Below are 1415 nucleotides of genomic sequence, written 5' to 3'. Positions count from 1 at the left end.
GAGTGCACTAGTGACTTATAAAGCGCATGGTCGATCCACAATTGAGCGCTTTCACGTAGATGTACTGCCTCCGCGTAGATCTCGCGTTTAGCAGCATAATGTAGCCTGCATTGTGTTTCATGCCATCCAGATTACAGGTATCTGGAGTGCAATACAAAGCGCCGTCCACATTCGCTCGTCCAAGAAGCAGTCGCATGTACAAGAGCACCTGCCAAATTCGCCAATGTTCTTGAACTGCACGCCCTCAGGATTGAGACACTCGGTGATCATGCGAATGTTGCTCGGCCATGGCACCTCAATAGGTAGAGTAGGTGGAAAGTTGACCGATGGTGGTGGCTCCTGGTAAGTAGGCCGACGTTGGCGTAGTTCTCGCAGTCGTGTCCGTAGCCCCGTAGACGCAGAAGGGCCTTCACCATCTTTGCCTTTGTAGAGTGAGCATGGTAAAGCTGCGTTCCGCTGCGGGTCAACCCGCACATCGCCTGGTGACGGCGTTTGCGAGAACGTCCCTCGCTCCAGTCTCCAGCCTTCACTTTCCTCTGATGGCGTTTCTTCCGGCGTTGCCAGCGTGTTGGGACGACCTTGACAAAGTCGCTAGCAGTCCGCAGCTGTGCGTCCGTGACCTCGGTTTCAACCACGCGTTCAATGCGTCGCAGTTTGTTCCGCGACCAAGGAGGCGACGACGGCACTTCGTCTTTGATCGTTACGTCCTCCTCATCCTTCGTAGGGCTGTCTACACCCTCCGCAGTGTCTCCTTCCACCTCTGTGTCCTCGTCGTCTGCTGTAAGATCCATGATGGCCTCAGCCGGCGCCTCGAGGGGGTTTGGGGCCAAACCCTCGGGTGCAATCTCTGCGCCAGGCACCGTCAAGCCCATGGAGCTAATTGGCAACGGATCAGTCGCAAAATCGGCCGGGCTGGACGGCCTGGAAAGACCGCGAGCTGCAACATTGAGTTCTGGGTTCAGGAAGAGCCGGTGTGGCTGGCGGTTGCTGATCCCTTCGCATTCCGCTCGTTGTATGGCACCGCTCGCCACTAGAGCTTCGTGGATAGCAGCCTTCATGGCAGCGCCGAGACGATCCGCGGTCGTAGGAGCGTCATGCGTTCCGGCCACCAGTTCGTAGGAGCGCAGCGTGCGCCAGCGCACGCGGTCAATGGATAGCTCGTTTCCAACACCATCGAATCGGCGGCGTACCATGGCGGTCAGTGGCGGCGGCTCTTGCGTGTCCAGCGAGACGGGGAATGGGTTGTTGTCCGTTGAGACCATCTTCAGAATAACCGTAATGAGGTGACCACGCCGGTCGCCGCAGACATTGTAATGGACTTCGTTGCATATATAGGTGATCAGCTATTAAATATTACATATGTAGCATTAGCAGCCGCGAGTAGCGCGGGCTGCGTGTCATGTCCTGATTGGCAG

At 56.7% G+C, this 1415-nt stretch overlaps 1 protein-coding gene across 1 annotated transcript; it reads right to left on the bottom strand.

Moving 5' to 3' along the window:
* Nucleotides 1-266: 266 nt before the first annotated feature.
* PPTG_18583 (hypothetical protein) lies at nucleotides 267-1262 on the bottom strand (the record flags this gene model as incomplete). The annotated part of the gene is made up of 1 exon (XM_008917141.1): nucleotides 267-1262. One exon carries the CDS (start codon nucleotides 1260-1262, stop codon nucleotides 267-269), a length of 996 nt encoding a protein of 331 aa, XP_008915389.1.
* Nucleotides 1263-1415: the final 153 nt, after the last annotated feature.

This window comes from Phytophthora parasitica (genome assembly GCF_000247585.1).
Source record: "Phytophthora parasitica INRA-310 unplaced genomic scaffold supercont2.94, whole genome shotgun sequence".
Classification (NCBI taxonomy): domain Eukaryota; phylum Oomycota; class Peronosporomycetes; order Peronosporales; family Peronosporaceae; genus Phytophthora; species Phytophthora nicotianae.
Note: the sequence above shows the minus strand (reverse complement) of the source record. Positions and strands in the feature narration are given on the sequence as shown.